Source organism: Microcebus murinus, chromosome 16, assembly GCF_040939455.1.
Source record: "Microcebus murinus isolate Inina chromosome 16, M.murinus_Inina_mat1.0, whole genome shotgun sequence".
NCBI classification, from domain to species: domain Eukaryota; kingdom Metazoa; phylum Chordata; class Mammalia; order Primates; family Cheirogaleidae; genus Microcebus; species Microcebus murinus.
Window position 1 is genome coordinate 26,847,551 of NC_134119.1, and position 27,655 is coordinate 26,875,205.

Consider the following 27,655-nt stretch of genomic DNA (forward strand, 5'->3'; position numbering starts at 1 on the left):
CTCAGCCTCCCAGGTAGCTGGGACTACAGGCATGCGCCACCATGCCCGGCTAATTTTTATATATATATCAGTTGGCCAATTAATTTCTTTCTATTTTATAGTAGAGACGGGGTCTCACTCTTGCTCAGGCTGGTTTTGAACTCCTGACCTTGAGCAATCCGCCCGCCTCGGCCTCCCAAGAGCTAGGATTACAGGCGTGAGCCACAGCGCCCGGCCTATTGGTGACTTTTTAAAGAGCGGTTTCATTAGTGGGTGAGAGAGTCTAAATGAAGTGAAATAAAGATAGAAAGAGGAGAAAGTGAGATACTGACTCCTTTTATGAGGACTGTTACAATAAAGAAATGCAGAGGAAAGGAGCGGCAGCTGGAGGGACATATGAGGTGGATAGTTGTTTTTTGTTTGTTTCAAAGAGATGGGAGATATTATACCATGCTTTTTTGTTGATGGCAAGTTTTGACCATACTGTGGTAAGTGGCTCTCATCTTAAAATGAGCGTTCAAACTGGCTGATCACTCCTTCCTTTTTTTTTTCCAGTGATGCCTTTTTTTTCCTTTGTTGCCCAGGCTAGAGTGAGTGCCGTGGCGTCAGCTTAGCTCACAGCAACCTCAAACTCCTGGGCTCAAGCGATCCTCCTGCCTCAGCCTTCAGAGTAGCTGGGACTACAGGCATGCGCCACCATGCCCAGTTAATTTTTTCTATATATTTTTAGTTGTCCCACTAATTTCTTTCTATTTTTAGTAGAGATGGGGTCTCGCTCTTGCTCAGGCTGGTTTCGAACCCCTGACCTTGAGCAATCCGCCCGCCTCGGCCTCCCAGAGTGCTAGGATTTACAGGCGTGAGCCACCTCACCTGGCCTCCCTCCTTTTTGAAGCACCTTCCTCTCTTGCTTTCCACTACACAGCAGCCTTCTGATTTTCTCTGTCTCTGGGCTGCTCCATCTCAGTGTTCCTTGCTAGTTTTTCCCCTTCTAACACCAGATCTCTAAATATGGGCATTCCTCAGGGTTTTCCATCCTTGGTACTCTTCTCTACACTCTTATCTAGATGATCTGATTGGGTAGATGGCTGCAAGTACAAATGATATGCTAGCAGTTCCCACACTTGCATTGCTTGGTCGTACCTCTCTCCTGAGCTCCAGACACTCAACTGCCTATGTGCCACCTCCACTTCAAATTTCATAGGCAACACAAATGTTCTGTGTCTAAAACCTTTTCCTTGGCATTCAGTAGCTAGCACTGTCATCCATCCTGTCACTGAAGAAATGTGGAAATCCTTTGTTTTTTCCTCAAGCTTATCTTTTACATTCAACCCAGTTGCAAGTAATATATTTTAGGGATATACCTAAAACCTGAAATCTGTCTGTCTTCCCCTTCTCTACTATCACCAGTGTAGTTCCAACCTCCATCTTCCCTTACCTGGCCTCTGGCCCCTGCCAATCCATTTCCACAAAGCAGACAAGGTGATCTCTATGAAAGCAAATCAGATCATGTCCCTCTCTTATGTAAAACCTTCCAGTGATTTCTCATACCTGCAGAATGAAACTGAACCTCCTTACTGTGTCCTCTCACAACCTCCCCAATTTAGCCCCTACATACCTCCTGTCTCCTGTGCTCTTTCTTTGCTCTCTAAATTTCAGCCACGGGCATCCTTCCATGCTGAGTTCCTTCATCCTTAGGCCTTTGAACATGTTATTACTTCTGCTTCATATAGCCTCCCTCCATTCTTTGCCTGGCTAACTCCCACTCACCCAGTTCTCATTTTTAAAAATGTGTTACTTTTCCGAGGTCTTCTTTGACTTTCTAATACTAAATTAGGATCATACGTCTCCATTTCCTCATCTCTAAAATAAGTTATTCTGAAGATTAAATGGGATCATCCATGTAGAGTTCTTGGCACAGTAACTAGCACACACTGTGTACTCAGTCAGTGTTAGCTATTATTTTCTATATTATTATCATAGAGCAAGCACCCTGTTATTTCCCTTGATAATACCTCTCACATGTTGTAAGTATATATTTATTTGACTGTAGTTGATTAATGAGTGTCCCTCCTTTATAGAATAAACTCCACAAGGGCAAGGATTATATATCTGCTTTGTTTCTCACTATATACCTAAAACCTAGCACAGAGTTTAACATACAGTAAGCACTAAACAAATAATGGATTATGTTGAGAGAATGAACAAAAGAATTAGTGATTTATCACTAAATATGTCTTTGTTAAATTCCAACCACAGAGGGAAGTATATCAGGTATTATAAGAAAGTAACTAGACACATCTGACATCTGACAGTGGGGCTGAATCTATAAATTTGCTTCTTTCTTTTCCCCAAAGCACATGGAAATGATACAAGAAACATAAAAATATTAATCAATCAACAGCATATCTGAAAGGCAGCAAAGGGTGGCATCTGAAGAGCAGAAACTTTGAGAGATTTCTGGAGGACAAAATAGATGGGACTCAACTGCTGGAGAGGTCAATCAGCCCAAGAATCTCCAGCTGAAAACTAAGTACTAAGTTTTACCAGTTTGGGCCCTAACCTCACAGTCAGCTGGGAACGGGGTTGAAAGTGGATGTTGGGATAGCAGGATGATATTTAAACAAAGGCCTGCCAACTCAGAGCCAGTACACCCACAGGCTAAATGACAAGCTGGGGTTTTCCATCCAGACTCAGCTAGAAAAACAGAGTGGGGAGTTTGTCACAGAGAGTGGTGAAGGTTGTGGGTTTTTTTATTTTTATTTTTGCAAATGATAATCTGCTTATATACATATATTTTCTCAAACTCACACTAATGACATTTTGGGTTAGATAATTCTCTGTTGTATGGGGTCTGTCGTGTGCACTATAGGATGTTTAACATCATCCTTGCCTCTAACTACTAGATGTCAGTAGCAAACCCCGATTGTGATCAAAAGCATCTCCAAACATTGCTAAATGCCCTGTCAGGGGAAAATTATCCTGAGTTGAGAACCACTGGTCTATACCGCCATCCCCACTGGATTATTTTAAAGCAAATCTGAGACATATCATTTCAGCTATAACTACACTTCAGTATGTATCACTAAGAGATAAGGGTTCTTAATATAACTGTAATACCATTATTCTATTTTAAAAGTAACACTAATTCCTTAGTATCATCTAATATTTTTCAGTTACTATTTAAACTCCCGAATGCCTTATAAATGCTTTTTCTGGTTCTGTTAGACTTGGCACTAGAGTGAGTTTACACATTGTACATGATTGCTAAATGTACTAGGTCCACAGAAGGTTTCTTAGTGGGCCCTGAAACCAGAAAAAGAACATGGTAATGTCTGAGATAACTCTAGGCAGCCATAAGAGAGGAAGAAGTGAAAAAGAAAAAGAAAGACAGCTTGCCTAGAGGATAACTGTGTCCTGTCCCAAATTTCTGGGTGATCCCTTAACTGCTGGTTTAGGATATATGTCCCCGTTTTTCCTCCTGAAGTAACACCTACAGTGTGCACATTCCAGGCCACTCAATGCTCCAGGGCAAAGGGCAACCAGAGCCCTACAGGTGACCTTCATAAATAATAAGGAGAACAATAGTAGCCCTGGGAAACAGAGGTAACACAAAAATAGAAGAAATCTTTAAAAATACATTGTTAATTTGTGCAAGAGAATACTACATTGATCTTTTTTTAAAAAGGAGCCATCTGAGTATTAAGAAAGTTCTTAGGAAATAATAAGATTAGAAGGAAAAGTCTCATTAGAAAGACTGAACAGGAAAACAGACATGACTGAAAACCAAATTAGTAATATGAAAGAGCAAATCATGGGAGCTCCCAGAACATAGAACAATAAGAGATGAAATTATGAGAGCAGAGAAAAGAAACAAGCAGGATAGAACCAGGAGATTTAATATCCATTCAATGGTACATCCCAAAGAAGAAACCATTACGGAAGGAGGGAAAGAAATAGCACAAGAAAATTCCCTGAGTTATCAGGGCAAAAGAAACCATCTACTTTGAGGAATAATATGGAAAAAAGATGTTTAATTAGATGCATCCTGAAAAAATTCTGAAATTTTGGGTTGAAATCAACCAACCAGCCACAGGCCACTTAAAAATGTTCAGTAGAAGAAACGACTCTCTACAGAGAAATAAGAATCAGATTCACTTACGATTGCTCATCTAAAACATCATTGCCAGAAATCAATGGTGCACTGTCTACAAAGTTCTTAAGATTTTGAACTTAGAGTTATCTAGCCAAATTTTCATATCAGCATGAGGACAAAAGAAAGCCATTTCCAGAGTATGAGGCTTTAGGGTCTGACAGACCTGGGAGTTCAAATTTCTACTATCCTGCTCACTAATAGCGTGACAATCTCTTAGTATGATTCAAGAAATGGAAATGTAATAGCATTTTCCACCTCTTAGAGTTAATGGAAGATTTAAAAGAAGTCACATTTGCAAACTGCTTGATATGAATGGAAAAGGATTGGCCTTGGCATCCAGCAGCTCACACACCAGCAGAGAACCTCAGACTAGCTTCCTAGGCTCAGGCAGGTTTTTGTCTAGAATAGGGGCTGGCAAACCACAGTCCAAATCTAACTCACTGCCTGTTTTTGTAAATAAAATTCTACTGGAACACAGCCATGTTCATTAATTTACATATTGTCTATGGCTGATTTGCATTACAAAGGCAGAATGGAGTATGCCAGAGAGGGCTCACAATCACACAAACTGAAATTATAAACTTTGCCAACCTCTAATCTAGAATGTAATTACCACCTCTCCTCTTACACAATTCTAGCTCAAATATCACCTTTTTTTGGGTAAATCCTTTTCTTTGATTGCTCCCTTTAATAAAATCAATTGCTACTTCCAGAACACTATGTACCTACTCTGCTACAATCACATTGGATTAAGGTCATTGTTATATGTCCATTAAATGATAAATTTTGAAGCCATGATCCAAGGCCACCCCCCCCCCAATATCCCTAAGCTCAATATTTATTCTTTCATTCCATAAATATACACTGAGTGACTACCGTGTTTCCCCGAAAATAAGACAGGGTCTTATATTTATTTTTCCTCAAGAAGACACCCTAGGGCTTATTTTCAGGGGATGTGTTATTTTCCCCTCAAAGCCTCAGCTTGCAGCACCCACAAGATGGCTGAGACCTCTGGGATAGTGGGGGCAGATGAGATGCTTGTCTTCTTTACCGTTCTGCTTCTTTACATGGGTTGTGCAGATATGCTGCGTAGCCACGCCCACCACTAGGTTTTATTTTCGGGGTGGGGCTTATATTGCGCAAATGCTTAGAAATCCTGCTAGCGCTTATTTTATGAGTAGGTCTTATTTTCGGGGAAACACAGTACTTGTGCCAGGCAGGTCTTGAGGATGCAGCATCTTTGCCCATATGAAGCTTATACTCTAGTGGAGAAAGGACAATAAATAAGAAATGTATAATACAGGTAGTGGTAAGTGCCATGAAGAAAAATAAGAGTGAAAAAGAGAATGGGGGGTTTTATTTAAGATGAGGGGTCAGGAAAGGTCCTGCATGAATGAATGAATGGAGTATCAGAAAGGGTGAGGAAGAGTGCAGTATTGTTTATGATCACTAGGAGAGTTGACAAATATAAGCAACAGAGAAAGGAGGGAGGTACCTATCCAGATAACTTATGAATTAATAAAAATTATTAGTTAATATTTAAACAGTAACGTAAGGCATGAACAGAGCAAAGCACAATCCCATATTATATCATGTAATTATCCTAATAACCCTAAGGTAGATACACCATTATTAAACCTATTTTACAGATAAGGAAACTAAGCAAAGATTAAATAACTTGCCCATGATTACACAGCTGCAAATCTAAAGCAAGAAAACAAAGTAACACTATTCTCCAGACTATCCATAAATTATAGGACCAATGACACTTTTATAAGCTTTCAGGTCAGAACAGTCCACCATCATGAAAGCCAGATTTTACCCCTTGACATCAAAATTACACCCATGTTTTTTTACATGGTCAGAAGGCAATACAGATAGCAAAGATGTCCCCAGGTCTCTGTGACAGAAGGAGACTCAGATCTATCAAGGAAATGAGAGAGAACTTACAGCTTCCCATATCAAATCTTAGACTTGGAGATAAGCTCAGGATCAAGACACCTCCTAGGGTTCATCCCAAACTGTACAGATTCATTGCCTTCTCATGTTCAGGACTGTCTTAGTCTGGGTCCTCTGAAGAGCTGGGCTTGGACAATGCAGGCTGGTACAAGCAAGGCAAGCACACCAGTCCATTCCACACTGCCTTCCCGTTCTGCCCCAACTTTTATTCTAGCAAAGTTTTACCTCCTAGACTCAGGCCTGGGGGCAGGCATTTCAAAACAGTAAAATGGGGTTCTAGGACTATAGATGTCCAAGAAAACAAAGGGTCATTTCAATCTAAGGGCTCATATGCAAATAGGCAAGTAATCTAAGGACTCCAGACATACTCTGGTCAACTACAAAAATAGTGAAATAAATGTCACACACCTATAACCTCAATTACCCATATTCATGTATTTATCTCTTCTCCATGCTTTAGGTAGTAGTATCTATCAAAGGCAGAGTTGTAATGTTTTAAGTGCTTCCAACTGGCTCTAAAAACAGCAAAAGTAATCAGGTTGCCTCCAGGGCACAAACCACTGGGCTGAGCCCAATCACTGTTGTCTTGGGCCAAATTACCATTCATAAACTTCCCTGTCTTTTTTTTCAAGAGACAGGGTCTCACTTTGTCCCCAGACTCGAGTGCAGTGATCCTAGCTCACTGCAGCCCCAAACTCCTGGCCTCAAGTGGTCCTTCCACCTCAGCCTCCCAAATCATTGGGATTATAGGTGCAAGCTACCATGCCAGAAACCTTAATTTCTATTACCCACCTATCTTCTCTAAGGCTTCTGGAGTTATCTTTCTAAAACCCACTCCTCATCTCATGTACATCAACTGTGCACAGTTCTTGAAACATACAACTTGCTCTTTCATGCCTCTTTGCTTTTGCCCTATCTGGTGTGTCCTCCTTCCCCCATTTACTATTTTAATTTAAACTGCCCAAAGCTCATCTCTGTGCCTCCTTCCCATTGCCATAGGGCAATAAGTCTTCTCAGTTGTTTTGGCACTTTGTGTGGTATACCCAGCAGCACATACTGAGTGGACTTTGATACCTGTTGTTCACATATTTCCTGAGACAGGAAGCATTTTTTTTTTTTTTGGAATCCTTGGCATCTAACAGGTACTGAATGAATGCTGAATGTATTATTAAAGGTGTTAAGAAAAGCCATCAAAAATGGAGTTCACAATAATGCCGCTTACTATGATAATCCAAAAATACCTCTTTAAACAAGAATGTCAACCTTTTCTAGACTCTACTCTAGCAAAGTATTGAAGGAGAAAGCCAAAGGGAGCAGATCTAGAGATCTAGATGATTTGAAATGAGAGTTGAGAAACATTAAGGAGTCTCTGGGGTTCAGCAGAATACTTATCCTGAGTAGTTCTAGAACTCTGGTCTCAAGGACTCATTCTTTACAAATATATTATTTTCTGATTTTTAAAAAAACAGTTATATAAATGATTACATCTAAAATATTTTTTAAAGTATGATTAGAACCAGTTTTATCCTGTGTTCTTGCTATTTAACAAATACCAGTTATAAGGTCTTCACATGAAAATCCCATTATCAAAAAAATAAAAAGGAACCAAATTATACTATTACAATAAAAAGTAGAAAAGTAGGATAAGATGGGTTTATGCAGAATTTTGCTTATAAGGTACAGGGGCTGGGCACAGTAGCTTACACTTGTGATCTCAGCACTCTGCAAGACTGAGGCAGGAGGATTGCTTGAGGTCAGGAGTTCAAGACCAGCCTGACCAAGAGAGAGACTGCATTTCTACGAAAAATAGAAAAAATTAGCCAGGACATGGTGGGGCACACCTGTAGTCTCAGCTATTTGGGAAGCTGAGGGAGGAGAATTACTTGAGACCAGGAGTTTGAGGTTGCCGTGAGCTATGATGACACCACTGCAGTGTAGCCCAGGCAACAGAGCAAGACCTTGTCTCCAAAAAAAGAAAAAACAAACAAAAACAACATGAGAAAATAACCAGTTTCTTGGACTTCAAAAGAGGAAGAAGAGTTGCTGGCACCTCCCTCTCTCAAAGAGATGTTCAAAAGGACCCCAAAGGCCAGTGCATAAAAACTCGTAACCCTTAATTCATCTGCATAAGACATAATTTACTTATCAAACGCATTATAATACACATATTTCCAAACGGTTGACTCATGTCTCAAAAAACATTTGGCTTTAAAATTATAATGTGATATCCAAATTTACAATACTTATAAAAATTTGCTCTGGTAAAATTGTTATTATATTACGTGGCTTTAGAATATGTATGCCTCTTCAGTTCTGTTTGGCCAGGGGAATTATACGAAATTATCTTCTGAATTAAAAATGAGATTTGTTGTATTAATAAAATTTTCATATGTCACTATTAGCAATAATCTAGATAATTTTATTTTCTAATCATAATATGGAAACTACTTAAGTATCAGCTAGGTAAAATCTGGGATAAGAAAAGGGCTGAATATTATTAAAACATACACAAAGTAGAGGAAGAAATCAACAGATCTTAAAGCCTACCACTTTGACTTTTGATTTTATTGTAGGACTGGTTAAAAGAGCAGTTTAGGGAGCAAATATAAGTATCTATTGCAATATAAACCTATTAAGTTCTACACATTTGATAGTGATAGTAAGTGAATCTATATAGCAAGGACACTGCATTAATCCTATGTTTGGTTGCTGAGTTTAGGAAAGTAAGAGAAATCTGTACACAGTATGGTAACACTTCACTATTCCTCCCCAAATACAGTGGCAGATGGACATTACAGAGTATCCACTTTTCTGACTCAAATGCTCCCTAATTAGTGGGATTTCATAAGCCACCAAATGTTCCATTACTTAATTACACAGGGAAATTTGTACATAGTTAAATAATGGAGTCAGAAAAAAAATCTCAAAAAGTTTGATTTGATAAAATAGAAAATCATGATAAAAAAACTGTTTCATACAGTAACATTTTCCAAACTCAAATGTAATGATCATTTCTTAGAATAGTGGATGATCTTTCTCTCATGCTCTTTGATGGCAGCCTTACTGGTGTCTTAGGCAAAAGGTGCCACACTTCTGCACATGAGTATCCATGTCTTCCTGCTCTCTGATGAGCAGGGATTCAGCAGTCTAGCTTAAGCCACAGACACAGAATCTCAGGCGATAGGGACTTTACACTAGAGGGTTGAAAATCCATGAAAGCCATATAAAGCCACAAACGGTCAACATTTTATAGACTAGGAGAAAGACAACACAAAGCCAGAATGTTTAAATGTTAAGTATGGCCTAAAAATCAGAAATAACCTATGATATAAAAATTATAGCCTGATACCAACCAAAGGCAGTATTAACAAGGTGACATGAAAAAGTAGGATATAAGTTATTTTATTGCTTGTTAAAATATATCATAGCTGTTAGAATCCATAGTCTATATTTAAAAACATATTAAATACAGTACTTATTTCTATTGCTTTTCTGTATGAGGTTAATATGGAATCAACTTAAGGGAAAGTAAACAAACAACACAGCCACAAATGTACAAGGTTACCACAGACTATTGAGCAGAAGAAACACAGATGAATACCATACACTGTGTAAAAGAGACAACAGATACAAGGTGAGCAGCTCACCTCTTCTGTCCTTCGAGTCAGAATTACCTGTGTAATAAGAAGTGAAAAATAGAAACATTCACTCAGGTTAAAGAAAAACATTACTATTCAATTTAGGGTAAAACCGAACAAGCTCCAGTTTTGAAAAGGGATACTTTCCTCCATGTATATATAATGTTGAACCTAGAATGAGGTATCCTCCAACAGCTGGAAAACAAGATTGTCCAGATTCACTAAATTTTAGTCAGTGGTCTGGCTTTCTCCCTGAGTACACAAACAATGCAGCATAAATATTCATTAAAAAGTACAAGAATAGGACGGGCATGGTGGCTCTCGCCTGTAATCCTAGCACTATGGGAGGCCGAGGTGGGAGGATTGCTTGAGGTCAGGAATTCAAGACCAGCCTGAGCAGGAGCAAAACCCTGTCTCTACTAAAAATAGAAAGAAATTAATTGGACAACTAAAAATATATAGAAAAAATTAGCTGGGCATGGTGGCGCATGCCTGTAGTCCCAGCTACTCGGGAGGTCAAGGCAGAAGGATTGCTTGAGCCCAGGAGTTTGAGGTTGCCCCGTGAGCTAGGCTAACACCACAGCACTCTAGCCTGGGCAACAGAGCGAGACACTGTCTTAAAAAAATAATAATAATAAAAATAAAAATTCAAGAATGCAAAGAGAAATAACACATGATATTAGAAGACTGTATGGCTTTTGGTCCATTAAAATGCAAGAGGGCAAAACTAAGTGAGGATATAAAAGACCTGAATAAGAGGTAATAAAATCTAACTGGCATATACCAAACACTATACACTAATAGAGAAAAACCTTCTTTTCAAAGGCCCATGGGATACTCACAAGCCCTTATAAAAAAAAGATCAACAGAAACTACAATTGAGTCGAGGCGCAGTGGCTCATGTCTGCAATCTTTAGCACTTTGGGAGTCTAAGGTGGGAGAATCCCTTGAGCCCAAGAATTCAAAACCAGCCTGGGCAATATAGCAAGACCCTGCCTCAACAAAACAGTAAAAAAAATTAGTCAAGCATGGTGGCAAGTGCCTGTAGTCCTAGCTAATTGGGAGGAGGCTGAAGCAGGAGGATCTCTTGAGCCCAGGAGCTCAAGGTTACAGTGAGCTATGATCACACCACTGCACTCCAGCATGGGCAACAAAGTGAGAACCTATCTCTTTTATTTATTTATTTATTTTGAGACAGAGTCTCACTTCATTGCCAGGCTAGAGTGCTGTGGCATCAGCCTAGCTCACAGCAACCTCAAACTCCTGGGGTCAGGTGATCCTCCTGCCTCAGCCTCTCGAGTAGCTGGGACTACAGGCATGCACCACTATGCCTGGCTAATTTTTTCTATATATTTTAGTTGGCCAATTAATTTCTTTCTACTTTTTTAGTAGAGACAGGATCTCGCTCTTACTCAGGCTGGTTTTGAACTCCTGACCTTGAGCGATCCTCCCGCCTCGGCCTCCCAGAGACCTAGGATTACAGGCGTGAGCCACCGCGCCCGGCCGAGACCCTATCTCTTAAAAACAAAACTAAAAAATAAATAAATAAAATAGAATGAATGCTCCCAAATACTCAAATAAGTACCTAAATAAATATCTGAATTCAGTATATAATGAAGGTGGCATTTCAGATCAGTGACAAAAAACCAGATTACTCATTAAAGGGGTGCTAGGACAACTAGTTAGCTGTTGTCCATAGCTAATACTTTGCGTCAGAATAAATTCCAGATGGATCAAAAATTTAAGTATGCACACATATACACACACAAGAAGGAAACTATAATATAAATGTCCTGAAGAAAACTATTTTATAATTTTGGAGTAACGAAAGCTTTCCTAAATATGACCCAATATCTAGAAAACATTTAGTTAAAACAAACTGGTAAATATTTAAATTTTTAAGATTAAAAATTGCTAATGGTAACTTCTGCAATGCAGAAAAGCTAGATATACCATCCAGGGAAAAATATTTGCAACTTTACCATAGGCAAAAGGCTCATTTCCTGAACATACATAAAGAGCTTCTACAAATGAATCGGGAAAACCTGACAGCCTAGTAAGAAAAATGGGTAACAGATATCAACAGAGAGTGCTCAGAAAAAGAAATTTAAACAATCTTTTAAATTATGGAAAGTTACTCAAGTTCAGAGAAATGCAAATTAAAGTTACACTGACATGCTATTTTTTACCAGATTGGCAGAGATCCAGAAGTTTAATAATTCACTGCACGGAAGAGAGTTTAGAAAAACAGGCACTTTTGACATATTGCTAATAGGAATATATTTCCCAATAGAGGGAAATGTGGCAATATCCATCAGTTTTTAAATGCACACTTAAAATAGTTTATCCTACTAATACCCTCATGCATCTGAAATGACAAACTGTGTTGTTTGTAAGAGTACTCTGAAAACAACCTTAACGTTCATTCATAGGGGAGACTGGCTAAATATATTAAGGTGTATTCACACAATGAAGCAGTTCTTAACTAAAATATACAAGAAGTATGATGATGAGGTCAACTGAAAAAAGCAATGTGCAGAAATTAACTCAGTATATTATTTGTATTATAAATGGAATAAGAAATATACATCCCTTTGCTTATTTTTAAGAGGAAAAAGAGACTCAAAGCAAAAATTGATAAGAAAGAAAAATTAAGATTAAAGAATTAATTAAGGATATGTTCCATATCCAAATAACGGGAGTTTTAGAAGAAGAGAACAAAGGAAGTGGAAGAGGGAGGAAAGTTTCAAAGAAATGCAAGAAAAATTTTCAGAATTTAAGTGCCAAGGCGCCAAAGGGCATATCAAGTATCCTACTCATAATAATGAATGAAAAAGACTCACATCAAGATATATGTCTGTGAAATTTCAGGACCCCAATGATAAAGAGAAGATCCTAAAAAATATACAAAGAATTAGGAATTAAGATAGCAGTAGAATCCATGCCTGATAAGTAGGATTCAGTCAGGGTAATACTTTAAAAATTCTGGGTGAAAATATTTCCTCAAATTCTATATATACCCCTAAAGACATCTTTAGACATGTAGGTTTAAGGCAATTTACCTCCCACAGACCCCTTTCTCAGGAAGCTTTTGAGTTTTCTACCAAATGATGAAAGAAGACAAAAAAGAAGATAACGTGAAAGCCAAGAAGCAGCAGCCAAGGGAATTCCCAGAATGACAGGGAAGGGAAATCCCAGGCTTTAACCTGTAGTAGCCCTGGAAATTAATAAGCCTAGACTGGAATAAGACAAAGGAGGGCTCAGGATGAATTTCTTTAGGTAATAAAGAAATAATAGATTATCTAGTAGGTCTGACTTTGTAGAAAACTGTGTTGACAGGCTCTGGAGAGTGTGGGAGGAACTGACTAGCAATAACGAGAAAACTAAACAAAAAACAAGGCGATTATTAAATTCAAGAAAAAATTGCACAAGAAAGGAAAAATAATGAAATTATATCTATAATTCAGCAATGAATGATATTTCACAGCCATAATAATAAACATCAAATACTGACGTAAGCAAAAATTGTAACTATTACAAGAGAATTGATGATATTGTAGCGATTGTGTTGTATGGTTTAAGACTGTGACGTCCTCAAGGACCATAATGGTGTTCTCGTGTTTTACTAATATTGAATAAAAACTATCAGAGAAATACAGTCTCAGTCTCTCCTGACATGAAACTGTATTAAGTGTACAATAAGTGGATTCTTAGCTGTTGCATAACTTGGACCTAACGTAGTTTATGGAAAACTAAATTCTCTACTAGTAGTGTGGAAAGACTACAAAAGTGAGAAATAGGCCTAATTTGCTAGCCTTGAGATCTAAAGAAAATCATTTAACCTCTATATACAGTCTTAAATTATGCAACTGTTTAGAGGAGATAATTATCCATGGTCACATAACAGAATTGTTAAATGAAAGACAGTACTGAATAGAACATGGGCTGTGAAATCAGGACTGGGTTAGTTTCACCTTTTCCATCTGCTCATTCAGTTTGTAAAAGTTAATCTGCCTTTCCTCCCTGAGCAGTGGCCATAACCCACAGCAAGAAATACAATTTATGTCATTACTCAATATCTGTATCTGCATTTGTGTATAAAAAATAAAAAATTTACAAAATTATATATGTAATATGAAAAAATTAGAATAGAAATGGAATTGGGCCATCCATTAACACACACACACAAAAAACCCACTAGTGGTGGCCCACTAAACTGATTTCAAAATTGGGTCATAACCTGCATTTTGGAAAATACTCTAGAAATTATAGTCTCATCATTGTAAAACTCCCTCAACTGTAAAACATAAAATAGAACTTACCTCATAGGATTATTGTATAAAACCTTCAGTACAATGTCTAACATATAACTATGCCAAAACTGCATCAACTTTAGGCCAGGTGTGGTGGCTCACCCCTATAATCCTAGTACTCTGGGAGACCAAGGCAGGTGGATCACTTGAGCTCAGGAGTTGGAAACTAGCCTGAGCAAGAGCAAGACCCCATCTCTACTAAAAATAGAAAAATTAGCCAGGCATCGTGGTGGGCACCTGCAGTTCCAGCTACTTGGGAGGCTGAGACAGGAGGATTGCTTGAGCCCAGGAGTGTGAGGTTGCAGTGAGCTATGATCATTCCATTGCACTCTACCCAGGTGGGACAGAGAGAGACTCTGTCTCAACCTCCCCCCCCCCCCAAAAAAAAAACCCCAAAATAACAACAACAAAAATAACAACTGTATTAACTTTAAAGCACAAAGCAAATATCAGACCCCTACCTCATCAAGAACAGTGGTATGCCATACGCATTAAATGTACCTCCATTCTTTTCCCACGGATTGTTCAGGAACAAAATAAATAAATGTATCTCTATATATTTTATTGATAAATTTCAGAGCTATAATTGCAACAATAACAGCTAACACTTAAAAATAGCGCTTACCATGTCCAGGCACCATTTTAAGTACTTCACTCATATTAACTCATTTAATCCTAATAGATCTTCTATGAGGTAAGAACTATTACTATCATTTATTCCTGTTTTACAAACAAACTGAGGTACAAAGAGATTAAACTTGTCTTATGGTCATACAGCTAGCTTATGGCAGAGCTGAAATTCAAACTCAGGTAGTATGGATCTGCAGACTATGCTCTTAAATGCGAATGCTATATTGCCTGCGTAGTAGAAAATATGGGATTAAAGCAAGCAGGTGTTTTGATCTGATGGATTGTAAAGGACTGTAAAAAAAAATAAAAAAAAAATTATTAAAAAAAAAAAAGCAGGCAGGTGAAGGGTCTGGGAATGTAAGGTGTAGCTAAAAGATGTCATCTGTAGTAACCAAATGAGATTCAATTCAGCCCTCCATGAGCCGGATGTGATTCCACCTAGGGATGCTCACCTTCTAACAGGAAAGACATTTGAGCCAAGGGGATGGGATCAAAGAAGAGGGAACCTCGATTTTTGTTAGAAAAGGAATGACAGTTACACAGCAATCAGGGAACAATTATTTACTTTATTCCTCACAGATGCCCTTTGAGGGACCCTCTAATCCTCTTTTACAGGCCAGGGGCCTAAGGGTCAAAGAGGTCAGAAATTGCCTTTCCCCACCTGGTCTCCGATCTAGGTCTCTAACTTTATCCTTGGGACTACTTCTGCTTTAACTCAGTGACTCTGATCCAAGGAGACGAGAGGGCTCGGCTGAGGCCCTGAACAACTGATACTGCAACATAATCATTTCCTGAGCCCTGCTTTCTAACTCCACCCTGGCCTCTGGCCTCCCACTCCATATCTAACTACTATGTACATCCATATCTATTCTTCTCTTTCCCATGGGCTCCAGGGATCCCTTCCTTTTCACGGCCAATCCTATTACTCAGTCTTGTATCGTTTCAATCTCTTGCATCTTCCATTAGCTCCCCTCTTTCTCTTGACTTTTCAACCTTCTTTTCTACCTTTAAACACACGTAAACCTCTCCAATCTAACCAGGGTCCCATTCAGCAGAATTATATCTTCTAGAATCCCCTGCTTTTTTCTGAACTCTATGCTAACCAGATATTCCTAAGAATTCTATATCTAGGTTACATCACTTTGCTTGAGCAATTTTACTTATTTCAAGAAGTTTTATGGCTAGAAAACACAAAGATAACAAAAGGGTGAATGAGCTAAAAGAGCAAATGAACAAAGAGAAACTATCTCTAGTACCTGAAGGCGGGAAGGTTTCTGGAGTGGTTGCTGCAGTGCTGGAATTCCCCTCCCAGGGATCTGTTCTGGCATCTGTAAACTGGTTATCTGGAAGCCACGTTCCATTTGGTGAAATTGTAGTGCCTACAGAATCGGTGCTTGCTGTTCTCACGGTACCATTGTCAGAGTCTGAAGAATTGACAGTGGTTACATAGGTGGGTCCCAGAGTTAGATCTGGGCTGAATGTTGGTGCCACAGAAAGAGAAGTTACTGAAGAAGTTGGATTTGAAGTTTTGGTCTCTTCTTTAACTGATTCTGCTGTTGATGCTTTAGTTGATCTTGTTATTCCTACAGAAGGTGCAACTACAAACACCAAAAAAAAGAGGGGAAACATATGAAGAATGTGAAGCTGAAAAGTTGTGAAACATAAAGCAGCATTGCTGTCTTAATAAACTCTCAAACACCTGGAGACCAAGCAAAGCCCAGATACATACACATGTGCAAGCACACGCACACACAAACAAGTAATTCATTTTTATCTAATGCTGGACCATTCTACCTCCTCCAAAGGACTACTGTCTAAGGGAGGAAGAAACGGAATTTTTTACTAAGCTCCTCAGAATAAATACATAGAGTCTTAAATATCAATAATTTCTTTTACTTTTTAGGAAAGAACAAATAATCTTTGATTTATTTAAATAAATAATCTCCAAGTAGTATGGAGTATATGGCATATAAAACAATGCTGAGCATTCAATACAATTCAGAGGTTTCCAAAGACACCTATTTTACCATCCTTTTTGAATAAAATTTTAATATTCTTTCAATACCACCTAGATCTTCAAATTTGGGTCATTAAATGTGAAGGCAAAATTAGCTTCTAAATATTAGCCTTATCAAATGACAATTTACCTGTGGTAGTATTGTTGGCACTGACATGTATCAGACCACTGCCAAGCAGAACAAGAATGAACCAGGAATCCATGCTTACCTGGAAAATAGGAAGCCATGTTAGATGAGGTCCTATATTATTAAAACTACTCACCAAAAGAGTATTCTGGGTTTCCAAGCTATTAAAATATACACATAGATCAGGCCGGGCGCTGTGGCTCACGCCTGTAATCCTAGCTCTTGGGAGGCCGAGGCGGGCGGATTGCTCAAGGTCAGGAGTTCAAAACCAGCCTGAGCAAGAGCGAGACCCCGTCTCTACTATAAATAGAAAGAAATTAATTGGCCAACTGATATATATATAAAAAAATTAGCCGGGCATGGTGGCGCATGCCTGTAGTCCCAGCTACTCGGGAGGCTGAGGCAGAAGGATCACTCAAGCCCAGGAGATTGAGGTTGCTGTGAGCTAGGCTGACGCCACGGCACTCACTCTAGCCTGGACAACAAAGTGAGACTCTGTCTCAAAAAAAAAAAAAAAACAAACAAACAAAATATACACATAGATCAATGATTTTGGGGGAGCCTTATATGCATGTTTCTCCAGGAGTCCAACTATTAATTGAATCTTTATATACAGATTGAGTATCCCTTATCTGAAATGGCTAAAACCAGAAATGTTTCAAATTTCACATTTTATTTGAATTTTGGAATATTTGCATTATACTTACCAGTTGAGCACCCCTTATCCAAAAACCTGAAATCTCCTTTGAGCATCATGTCAGTGTTCAAAAAGGTTTGAATTTTGGAGCATTTCAGATTTTGGATTTTTAGATTAGGGATGTTCAACCTGCACATATAAGTCATATTAAGACATATTGTTTAAGCATTTAAAAATGCTTTTATAGCAGTGATTCTCAACCTTGGCTATACTTTAGAATGATCTGCAAAACTTTAAAAAAAATTCCCAGATGCCAGACTGCATCACTATGGGAGAGAGCTAGGTAGCAGTGCCTTTTAAAGCTCCCAAGTTGACTGCTAAGTACAGGTTTGCAGTCTTCAGAGTGAGAAGTATAGAGAAGGTAGGCTGACTGTACTAACGTACTGCCCTTTCAGGTAGGCATTATTACACAGCTGTTCTCAACCTTTATTCCACCTCAAACCACATAAGAGGACAATGGTGCATTCCCACTGATAACAGTGGCTCATTCATCCATTTAGATTTTTGTGTCCTACACTGAGCTAGGTACTAGAGAAACAATTGGGATGAAATACACTCACAAGCCCCATCTTCGTGGGACTCACAGTCTAGAAGTGATTCAATATGGTAGTGAGTCTCTAAGGGAAGCATGCCTCCACAAGGAGTATATGAAAATCTCTGGGGGAGGAGTAGGAAGGGAGGGAGATGTAGGTGGTTCATCTATCCCCCAGCAGTTTGCTCCTGGTATCAGCAGCCATGCCTAGCAAGAAAATGTGTTCAGCAGGTGGCCTGAACAAAAGCACAATCCATGAAAAACATTAATTGATAGGCTAGACTTCATTAAAATCAAAAACTGCTCTGTAAAAGACAATGGTAAGAGAATAAGGACAAGATATAGACCAGGAGAAAGTATCTGCAAGAGACACATCTGATAAATGACTGTTACACAAAATATACAAAGTACTCTTAAAACTCAACAATAAGAAAAATGGACTTAAAAATGAGCAAAAACCTGAACAGACACCTCACCAAAGAAGATATACATATGGCAAATAAGCATGTGAAAAGATGTGGAACATCATTGTGTCATTAGGGAACTGAAAATTAACACAATTAAGATACCTCTGCATACCTATTAGAATGGCCCAAATCCAAAACACTGAAACACCAAATGTTTGTAAATATGGAACTACAGGGACTCTCCTTGCTGGTGGGAATGCAAAATGGCACTGCCACTTTGGAAGACAGTTTGCCAGTTTCTTAAAAAATAAACATACTGTTGCTATATGATCCAGAAATTGTGCTCTTTGTTATTTACCCAAATGGGATGAAAATTTATGCCCCAATAATAACTTGCACGTGGGTGTTTATAGCAACTTTATTCATAATTGCCAAAACGTGGAAGCTAACAAAACATCCCTCAGTAGGTGAATAAATAAACTATGCCATATCCAGATAATTGAATATTTACTGCTAAAAAGAAGTGAGCTAAAGCCATGAAAAGACATGAGAGAAACTTAAATGCATATTCTTACTAAGTGAAAGAAGCCAATGTGAAGAAGCTACATACTGTGTATGTATTTGTATACAGGCTATATACTATATGATTCCAACTATATGACATTCTGAAAATGGCAAAACCATGGAGATAGTAAAAGATCAGTGGTTAAAAAAAGATCAAGGCCGAGTTCGGTGGCTCACACTTGTAATCCTACAACTACGGGAGGCCGAAGTGGGAAGATCACTCGAGCTTAGGAGTTCGAAACCAGCCTGAACAAGAGCAAGACCCCATCTCTACTAAAAATAGAAAAAATTAGCCAGGCGTGGTGGCAAGTGCCTATAGTCCCAGCTACTTAGAAAGTGGAGGCAGGAGGATGGCTTGAGCCTGGGAATTTGAGGTTGCTGTGAGCTAGGCTGATGCCATGGCACTCTAACCTGGGCAACAGAGCAAGACTTTTTCCTTAAAAAAAAAAAATGCAGAAAAGACCTGCTCTCTAATTTCACAGCTGAGAAAACTGAGGCCCAGAGACAGAAATAGTACTTTCTTAGTACTTAAATCGGACACTTCATACTTAATAACCAAACGAGGGGTTAACTTTTGTAATATAAGAAAGCCACTAGAGCTCCTTCCCTACCATTACATATTATAAACCACTATATAAGAAATACAAATAGGCCTGCTTATAGTCCCAGCAAAGAAAAAAAAAGAAATACAAACAGAACAGAGGGATATAAGGCAAAACGTAAGTCTCATTTACCACCTGCTAGTCCCATTTCTCAAAAGTGATCACTGAACACGTCCTTCTATACCCTTTACAAGTTTTCTGTACTATACCAGCATATATCCACACATTTTATAAAAATTACAAATAGGATAATATATAGACTGTATGCAGCTTGTATTTTTACTTAAGTAATAAATCTTGAACATTTTCTATATCAATATATTCAGCTACCTTTCTTTTCAATGGCTGCATAGTTTTTCTTGATATGGACATACCAGTTATATTAACCAATCTTTTCTGCTTGTCTTTGTTAAGAGTTGATTATATATGATTCCCCCCCTTTTTATACATCATTTTCCATTAGTCAACAGTGGCTCTAGTAGAATTATAGAATGATATATTCTAGGAAAGAAAAATAATGGAAGAAACCCAAGTTTATACCCTTTTCATTTTTCAAAAAACATTTGTGAATCACAAGCCTTTGGTTAAATATGAGTATAGAAGAACTGAGCAGGGAGGCTTTGGGAGATGAGTCATGAAGCCTAGGCAATTCCCTAATACATCCAACACAATGGCACACACATTGTGTTCTCTCTCCCACCCCACTATACCCAGACAAAGGGCCAACATATTGTCTATATTTTAGTACAAAAACATTTCTTACTTAAAAAAAAAAAAAGTTTCCACTGTATATACATTAGGGTGCTCAGTCAGCAAAATTCAACATTCAAACAAAGAAAAGACCAAGATGACATTAGCAATACTTAAAAGGATAGAAAGACAAAGCATAAAAGACGAAGTTCTAAAAAAACATAGTTGTTGTTTTCCTAATAATGAATGTCTAAGAACATTTTGTAAATATTCTTAAAATTCAAATTCAGCATAGTAGATCTGAGACATTTTCTAGGGATACACATGGAGGCTCTGAAATCTCCAGTGGGGACATGGCTGGTGGGCAATGTACACTGGTTGTTAAATCACTCACACTTGCCTGCCCATCTCAAAGCCCACTGTGTATGCCTCCTCTCACCAACCCTGCTATGCTGATTTTGTGTACCTGAGGGGGGGGGGGCGGGGAATCTCTTTTGAATTGTGGAAACCTTGAATATTAAATTGATTATGCATGCTGACATGAATTTCAGAGGTAAATTATTTGAAATATATATCCTGTATCCAAGATGAGGGAACCATTCACAGGCATACTGAATACCTGCTAGAGAAGGACTCTGCTCAGACACACATTCCCTGCCAATGAACCCTGAGGCTCTGAGAGCCATGCTACTCTCACCTGAGGACAAGGAGAGCAGGAAGAAAATTGGGCTCTAGTATGAAAGAGAACATGCCCATTCCTCAGTTAGGTATGGACAAGTGAGTACACTCTAGCAAAGGAATAGCATTATGAAATGTTTAGGAAGGTGGTTTAAAAGGGAGAAGACTGGTCTTTTTCCTTGTCTTGCCTCCTCTAATCTAGAATTCAGATGTGATAATTAGAGCCCCAGCAGTCATTTTGAACTCTGAGGTAACCTTGAGGATAGAATACAGCTAGAAGGATATTAGGTTCTCTGATGACACTGTCAAACTGCCACACGGGCCATGCTTACCTTCATATATCAAAGGATAGAAAGACAAAACATAAAAGACGAAGTTCTAAAAAAATCATAGTTGTTGTTTTCCTGATAATGAATGTCTAAGAACATTTTGTAAATATTCTTAAAATTCAAATTCAGCATAGTAGATCTGAGACATTTTCTAGGGATACACGTGGAGGCTCTGAAATCTCCAGTGGGGACACAGTTGGTGGGCAATGTATTCTAGGAAAGAAAAATAGTGGAAGAAACCCAAGTTTATATACTTTTTATTTTTCAAAAAACATTTGTGAATCATAAGCCTTTGGTTAAATATGAGTATTGAAGAATTGAGCAGGGAGGTTTGAAATAGATATCCCTCAATCAACACTATTATTATTATTATTTTTTTTTTTTTTTGAGACAGTCTCACTCCATTGTCCCGGCTAGAGTGCCGTGGCGTAAGACATGCGAAAGAAATATACATGTGAAAGAAAGAAACCTATTTCATTTTCTAATATATGCAACAAACCTCAATCCTGATATAGTTATTCATAAGGATTAAGACCAACTCCTCGCATTATAATGTGTGATGATCTAGGAATGGGAATGATGATGGTGCTGTGCATACATTTACTAAAGAAAAAAATGGTACAAGGAATCAATATCATGAAATTGTCACTAGCAAAGGAGAGCTCAGGTAATCTGCACATTGCCAGAATTTAGACTTTGGTGGTGACAGTTTCCAATAAGAGTCTTTCTATTCAAAGTTAAGAAGTTCATATTTAATATACTATTACTGATAAGATATGATCAAATGTCAGGTAAGTATTATCTCAATACTCACACATTTTATCTAACTCTCATAGCAACTCTTCAAGTTAGATACTCATCTTACTCCCATTTTGGAGATAAAGAAATTGAGAGATGGTTACAAAGCTGGTAAATTGTGGAGGTACAATTCAAATCAAGGACTACACCCAGCTTTTCTCTACATATCTCATCACTATTTGATCCTTCAAAGGTTACCAATGAAGAAACACGTTTAATCTTTCCAATTCTAACAAAAACCAACCCATAATTATTTCCATTTTACAGATTTCTAAACAAAGAGGCAGCAATTTTTTGTAGTGATTCAAGCACTGATTTTTTCAGATATCTAATACCTCTGTTCAAGTACTAATCTTGATTTTAAGTAAACTCAATTCTTTGGCAGAAATAAAGCTCTCTGTGGGAAAGAAAACATAAAGTTCTCTGTGGGAATGATAACCAAGTTTAACTCTCAGCCTTAGTAAAGGTGTCTCCCAGGTGCAGGAGGAACAATGAGAATGTTAAACTCTACCCTGGGCCTTCTCCTCCAGCTATTCAAGTTATCTGACTTAAGATAAAGGTACCTAGAAGGAGAGTTTTAGTTACTTTAGCTAATTGTTCACTCAATCAACACTATTGTTATTATTATTATTTTTTGAGACAGAGTCTCACTCCATTGCTGGGGCTAGAGTGTCAAGTGGCGTAAGCCTACCTCACAGCAACCTCAAACTCCTGGGCTCAAGCAATCCTGCCTCAGCCTCCCTAGTAGCTGGGACTACAGGCATGCGCCACCATGCCGAGCTAATTTTTTCTATATATTTTTAGTTGGCCAATTAATTTCTTTCTATTTTTAGTAGAGACAGGGTCTCGCTCTTGCTCAGGCTGGTTTCAAACTTCTGACCTTGAGCGATCCACCCGCCTCTGCCTCCCAGAGGCAGGTATGAGCAACCACACCGGCCTATATTATTTATTATTAAGAATAAGAACTAATTTTATAACTACAATCCCTGGCTGCCTGCTATATACTAGGCACTTGTAATAGGCATTTTATAATACTTTAACCATTTAATCCTCACAGCCACCTTATGAATTAGGTACTGTTTTTCCATTTTACAGATAAAAAACACAAAAGATCACACAGGTTAAGGAATTTGCTCAAGGCCATATATCTAATAAATGGCTACTGGTATTCAAACTCAGGGCCTTTCAAACTCCAAAGCTCAGGTTCTTCCTTTCATGCTTCACCAGATATTGGTGGTACATAGCCGGATTAGACATGGGCATTGTTATCAAGGAATTCACTAACCAGTAATGAGGCACAAATAAACTACTTATTCAAATTCTGAATTATCTACCACCTGCCATAAAAAAATAAGTTAGCCAATTAACACTAAGGTGAGGTGGGAAAACTGCATATCAGAGAAGGAATTTTCAAGGAGGTAATGCTTAAATTGAACTTGTAAGATATAAAGTAGTTAGCCAAGAGAAGAGAAGGGTCAGAGTCTTTCAAGCAGAGAGTACTCAGAAGCCTGAAAAAACACATCTGGTCCCAGGAATGACAAAGAGCTGGCTAAGAGCATCAAGCAGGACCTCAATAAATACTGTGTTTCCCTGAAAATAAGACCTACCCATAAAAATAAGCCCTAGCAGTGGGCGTGGCTACACAGGGTATCTGCACAACCCATGCATTTCATAGCGGAGCAGTAAAGAAGAACAGCCCTTTTCATCTGCCCCATCTTGACAGCTACTATCCCAGAGGAGACTGGAAGCCTAGCAGGGAAGAGGTCGTGATTTGGGTGAAGAATTCATGTGATAAAAATCACTGACGGTGTTGTTACCAAGGCACTTCGAGCAGGTTACATGGATAAGAGCTGCTCATTTAATGAGAGCTCTATTGCTCGACATGAGAGATTGAGGCCAATGGTTTTAAAGGAAATAGAGTTGCAAGAAATTCAGGATGGAATTCAGGGTTTGGAGAGTTATGACGATGTTCCAGAAGAAGACGACTTAACTATATTTGAATAAATGTAGATTGTTGTACTGTACATAAAAAAATAACACATCCCCTGAAAATAAGCCCTAGGGTGTCTTCTTGAGGAAAAATAAATATAAGACCCTGTCTTATTTTTGGGGAACATGGTATCTGTTAAATGAATGTGAAAATGGCTGACATGAAAGACGTGGGAGGTTGGAGGGGGGGAATGCATGCAATGAAACTGAAGATGGCCACAATAAAATTTTGACTCAATCACTGAACATAGTGGAAACCACCCAAGGTTTTAGCACAGGGAAGTAGAATGGAATAATCTAGATTTTAGAAACGACTGACAGAGGGTGGAGGATCAATTAGTGGGACTGTAAGTAGAGTCACTGACAGAAGCCCTTAGAAGTAATCTAGCCAACAAACCAGACATCAAAGCAGGGCAAGACTATCTAGAGAAGGCTGAGAAGAGAATTTAAAGGGGTAGAATTGAAGACTTAATGAGATGCTGGAGGTAAGGAAGGCCCAAGTGTCTGACTTCAATAAATCGCAATTCTATAGACAGGAGGATGACCCATTCTGGGGCATACAGTGGGGCAGGTGATGAGTTTAGTTCTGAACAGGGAGAATGTGCAGGACTGTAGTACACATTGTACCAGCAAGGGGTGGTGGGAGAAGGGGCAGAATGGCAGACAGGCAACAACAGAGCAGCTGCCATAGAAGTCAGGCAGAAAGCCAAAGAAGGGAAGAAGACAGCTGTAAGAATGACAAAAGCAGCAATGAGTGAGCGAGGCAGGAGACATCCGACAAGCACAGGAGGCAGGAGTAGGTGGGTGTTGATGAGTAGAAAACTGATATATACCACCAAGGGAGGGTGGAGTGGGAACAGCACTCTGAAGAGCTGCCAGTGAGAGGAATCAACTTGAAAAAACTGCTGATGAGCTTCTAAAGAAGTCCTAGAACACCAGAAATCAACTTTCATTACAGGTCTTCTCTTGAGAAAGGCAATGTGATAGAGAAGTTCAATACAAAGGAAAGAAACCTTCCCCAACATTAGTAGGACTGAGGCACTGGAAAGTAGCTCACTTCCATAGTTTAAATAATATAGAGAATGAAGCTGGACCGCTAAGGCTGTCAAATATTCTTAAGTTCTACTGCCTTTAAGTTACAACTAAGGCAAAATTCACTTGGTGCCCTTGAGAGAGGCCCTGGAGGCAGGAAAGTCAGATTACTATAATAAACAAACACACAAAATAGAGTCTGGTATAAATTTATATTGCAGATTAAGACAGAGAACAGGCTGGGCGCGGTGACTCATGCCTGTAATCCCAGCACTCTGGGAGGCTGAGGCGGGAGGATCACTCAAGGTCAAGGGTTCGAAACCAGCCTGAGCAAGAGTGAGACCCCATCTCTACTATAAATAGAAAGAAATTAATTGGCCAACCAAAATATATAGAAAAAATTAGCCGGGAAAGGTGGCGCATGCCTGTAGTCCCAGCTACTTGTGAGGCTGAGGCAGGAGGATAGCTTGAGGCCAGGAGTTTGAGGTTGCTGTGAGCTAGGCTGATGCCATGGCACTCTAGCCCAGGCAACAGAGTGAGACTTCGTCTCAAAAAAAAGACAGAGAATAATATGGAAAAGTATTTGTTCTGCTTAATTCATACCTTGGAACAAACTACTAGGTACATGAAACCAAAGTATAGTACACATTATCTGCATAAAGTAAAGAATAAAAACCAGGGACAATTTTGAAAAAGAATATAATGGAAAAATCTATCTACCCAATGTTAAGGCTTACTATATATAGCTACAATAATTAAGACAGTGTGCTATTAGCAGAGGTATAGGCACAAAGATCAAGGGAATAAAATACAGAACCAGAAACAAACTACACAAATATGCCCAAATAATTTTTGACAAAGGTGCAAAAACAATTCAGTCGATACCCTTTTCATCAAATGGTACTTGGAAAAATGGATATCCACATACAAAAGACTAAAGTTGGACCCTTCCCTTAAACCATATACAAAAAACTCAAAATGAGTCAAAGACCTAAATGTAAGACCTAAAACTATAAAACTCACAGAATAAAACATGGGGCAAGAGCTGGGTGCAGTGACACATGCCTGTAGTCTCAGCTACTCAGGAGGCTGTGGTGGGGGGATTGCTTGACTCTAGGAGTTCAAGTCCAGCCTTGGCAACAGAGCAAGACCTGTCTCTTAAAAAAAGAAAACAGCATACAGCAAAAACCCTCATGATATTGGATTTAGCAATGATTTCGTGGATATGATACTAAACCCACAGGCAACAAAACATAGTAAGTTGGACTTCAACAAAACTAAAAACTTCTGCAAATCAAGGACAGTATCAACACAATGAAAAGGCAACCCAAGGATGGGAGAAAAAGTGTGCAAATCACATATCTGACAAAGGACTGAAATCTAGAATATATAAAGAGTTCCTACAACTCAACAACAAAAACAACCTGAATAAACATTTTAAGAAAAGAAATTATAGAACCAGTTTCATGCAATAACAGATTAAAAAATTCTAAGCAAAATATTAACAAATTGAATACAGTATATAAAAAAGATAAATCATGATCAACTTGAATTTATATAATATAAAAGTATGTTTTAATATAAAAATCTATAAATATAATTCACCCTTATTAAAGAAAAATCATACAATCATTAAAATAGATGTAGAAAATGCACTGGATAAAAATACATGAATTCAAGATTTTTAAAAAAATTCTATTAATTAGGAATAGAAGAAAACTTCCTTACCCTGATAAAAAGTTACTATTCTAAAACACCACCACCACTATGCAATTATCTTCAGAGAAAAACTGAAAGCATTCCTTCGAAAATCAGGAATAAGACAAGATGACCTACTATCACTTATATTTAATATTGTATGAGATCCTTGCCTTTGCAGTAAGAAATCAGAATAATAAAAATTAAAAAGGATACTATTATTTGCAAAAAATATGATTGTTTACATAAAAACCCCACAAGAATCTACAGGTAAATTGTTAGAAATAATAGGGTGGGTTCGTTAAGGTGACTAGATATAGGATTTTTATACCCTAGCAAAAATAGCCACTGATTTGCACTCAGAAAGGGTTTGTTAGGTTAAGAGAGAACTAATTATGTATAAATGCTGATAAGAAGAAATCAGATGGGAAGGAAGGAGAAGAACACAAGAAAGGTAGGAAAACGCAGAAAAACACTAGAAAACAGAGCTGCAATCTAACATCTTCAAGAATTCCACAAGGTCAAGGGCTAAGACAGAGGAGGAGACAATGGGAAACTGTTTTTGAATTGATAAGACTAATATTGTTGCTGCACAAAATGACAGGAAGTGCCGACATTAGGCAGCCCTGAGGACCCAGGTAAAATGAGACCCATTTTTCCAGGATTCTATTTATTTTATTTTATTTTTTTGAGATGAAGTCTCACTGTGTTTCCTGGGCTAGAGTACCCTGGCATCAGCCTAGCTCACAGCTACCTCAAACTCCTGGGCTCAAGGGATCCTCCTGTCTTGGCCTCCCAAGTAGCTGGGACTACAGGCATGTGC

The 27,655-nt window shown here is 38.4% G+C and overlaps 1 protein-coding gene and 1 long non-coding RNA gene across 3 annotated transcripts in view; one reads left to right on the forward strand and one right to left on the reverse strand.

Moving 5' to 3' along the window:
* PTPRA (protein tyrosine phosphatase receptor type A) overlaps positions 1–27,655 on the reverse strand; it is a 134,729-nt gene that overhangs the window by 47,994 nt on the left and 59,080 nt on the right. The window contains exons 3-5 of one of the 2 annotated variants that reach the window (XM_012754913.2): positions 16,820–16,898; positions 15,929–16,270; positions 9,739–9,765 (exon numbers count right to left, since the gene is read on the reverse strand). In XM_012754913.2, the coding sequence (XP_012610367.1) occupies positions 9,739–9,765; positions 15,929–16,270; positions 16,820–16,892 (442 nt within the window). In that variant the 5' untranslated portion in view covers positions 16,893–16,898. The remainder of the gene's footprint in view (positions 1–9,738; positions 9,766–15,928; positions 16,271–16,819; positions 16,899–27,655) is intronic. The other variant, XM_012754914.2, reaches the window with a different exon arrangement.
* LOC142876876 (uncharacterized) overlaps positions 1–27,655 on the forward strand; it is a 105,068-nt gene that overhangs the window by 45,427 nt on the left and 31,986 nt on the right. The gene's annotated exons all lie outside the window — the stretch shown is intronic.